We start from the raw sequence: 2,597 nt of genomic DNA on the forward strand, positions 1-2,597 counted from the left end.
TATGGCCAAAGCGCGGCGCTTAGGGTTCACGGGGCGACTGAAACCTCGTATCACCTTTATGTCTGTCAGTCTGTCAGTCAGTCAGTCGAAACCTCGTATCAACTTTTGTCGCCCTAAGCGCCCCGCTTTGGCCATAGCGCGGCGCTTAGGGGTGTGAAAATTATTTTGGCCGTGTGTAATTAGCATGATACTATAATTTTTCATACATATTACATGTACAATGAATAAACTATAAACTATATTTTTTTTCATAATAAAACAACAACTTGATGAATAAAAATACAAAATAATCGAATATTTTATTTTATCAAATCATTATACAAACATTTTATAATACAAACAACACCATTTGAAGCCGAAGAAAGTGCAATAGAGAATTTGTTTCTAGCACAACCCTCACGCGCCTCCCCCCTATATATTCCCCTGCTACCAAATCCTTCATTCATAATATTCATTCACCTGCTTTTCACTTCACAATTCAAAATGAATCAACAACAACAACAACTCGAAGACCTAGGGTTCTGCCCTAGCTTCAGCTGCTATTCCTCCGATACTCAACCATCCGCTACCGCCGTTGCCGCCGGTAGAATCAGCCGTCAGTTGTTACAACAACAACAACAACAGGCAAATCGATTTCACGATGACGACGAATTCGAGTTCTCGTTAGTCATCGGAGACGATGAATTCTCACCGGAAGATGTCGATAACATCGATTCTATTTCTACCGGCCGTTCAGTTTTTCCTCTTTTTAACCGTGATCTGTTGTTGATTGATGAAGACTGTGAAAACAGGAAAACAAAACTTGCAGAAGAAGAAATTGACCTTACGACGACGTCGTTGCGTAAGCTGTTTATCACCGAGCGAGAACAATCCGGTTGTTCTTCTTCGTCGGAAGACGAATCGGAAAGTGATGCTCAGGCGGTGTTTTGTGTGTGGAGGAATAAAAACGACGCCGGAGCATCTCCGTTAAGTAAATGTAAAAAAAGTAGATCTACCGGATCCGGAGCAGGATCCGGATCCGGATCGAGACGGTGGAGGATAAGAGATTTTCTACGGCGGAGTAATAGTGAAGGTAAGGAGCCGATGGTGATGTTTGCTCAGAAGAAAGTTGAGACGCCGAAACGGAAATTGAGTTCCGGTGAAGGTTTGGTGACTGCCGGAAAGTTAAAACCATCGTCTCCGTCGGTTCATGAGGTTTTTTATGTGCAGCAACGAGCGAAACGTGAAGGTGTTAAGAGGAGGTCGTATTTGCCGTACAGGCAAGGATTGGTAGGGTTTTTCAGCAATGGTAATGGGAAGAAAGCGTAGAGAATTCGACTGAACCTTATTTAGAGGAAGGAGAAGTCGTAACAAGGTTTATGCGCGTCTTGATGAATCACAATTTTGGTGTTGCTATTTTATCTAGTGTTGTAAGGCATGGATGATTGGATTATTCTGATTAATAAATTTGTAAATATATAAATGATAAATGAAAATAATTTAAGTTTTAATTATTATGATTAAGGGTTTAAAATGATAACTAACACAATTTTAAGTTTTTTTTAGCAAATTAGAAAACTTTTTTTTTTTTTTTTTGAAATCTATAGAAGTATGAGTTTTTGGAGGAAGGATACAGTGTTTGAAGATTAGGTTTTTATAAATTTAAGGTAGTTTTTATGTTGTTTTGATGAATATGACATGTTTTGACATCCACTACTGAAATCTTTTGAATTCGTGAGTGTATACCTATTTCGGATACTATTTACGAAACAAAACAAATGACAAGATATGTAGATAAAAATATAGTAATGGTTGGTTTTCAAAGAGGAATACAAACTTGGAATTTTATGTAAGCGAGTTTAGGGTGTGGTTTTGTTAGAAATTGTGGATGAGACAACTAACTATGGTTTTTGAAAACAATAAACCAATTCTATGTAGGGGTGTTTAGGGTTCGGCTTTCTAAGATATTCTAGATGAGACCAATAAGGCAATAACTATGGTTTTGAAAACAGCAAACCAAACTGGTTGGATTAGCAAACTAGCTAAACTGGATTAAGCGATTTGGTTTGGCTATGTGAATTGTTTTTCCCCAAAATATTTAGTTTGTATTTTGTTTTTCTAAATGATACTCGTACCTTACGAGTATTTTCATTCTAACACAAAAATTTCTCTGAGTTCTAATATAAAAGCTTCTAAGAGCAGATTTCTACAAGTACAATTTCTACCGAATGACTTGTAACTAATCTAATGATATCAATGTACGCTGGAAAGTTGTTCCTCCTCACAAAGTCGAGTACGGTGAACAAAATGTGTATATTTAGAAGCAAGATTTTAGAGTGTGTATTAACCATTAAAAAAAATATAAATACAATATCATTTCCTAGTTTTTGGGGAAATTGCGGTGTTATTTATGGTGCATTTAGGCCTATCAAATAAAATAGAAAAGTGGTTGAGGAGTACTCAATTTAAATAATCAAATTAGTTACACTAATATATAAACAGAATTTAAAACTAGTAAATGTGTACGTAAGGGATTACATAAACAGTCCATTAAATAGTGGTATAATGTAAATTAAAATGTTATTTTCGAAGTTTATGTTTCACCAACTATTTATCAT

General features: G+C 36.0%; 1 protein-coding gene across 1 annotated transcript; it reads left to right on the forward strand.

Moving 5' to 3' along the window:
* Window positions 1–340: 340 nt before the first annotated feature.
* On the forward strand, window positions 341–1,496 carry LOC110868639. Its single transcript, XM_022117867.2, has one exon. It carries the CDS (start codon window positions 484–486, stop codon window positions 1,306–1,308), a length of 825 nt encoding a protein of 274 aa, XP_021973559.1. The 5' UTR covers window positions 341–483; the 3' UTR covers window positions 1,309–1,496.
* Window positions 1,497–2,597: the final 1,101 nt, after the last annotated feature.

This window comes from Helianthus annuus, chromosome 7 (assembly GCF_002127325.2).
Source record: "Helianthus annuus cultivar XRQ/B chromosome 7, HanXRQr2.0-SUNRISE, whole genome shotgun sequence".
NCBI lineage: Eukaryota > Viridiplantae > Streptophyta > Magnoliopsida > Asterales > Asteraceae > Helianthus > Helianthus annuus.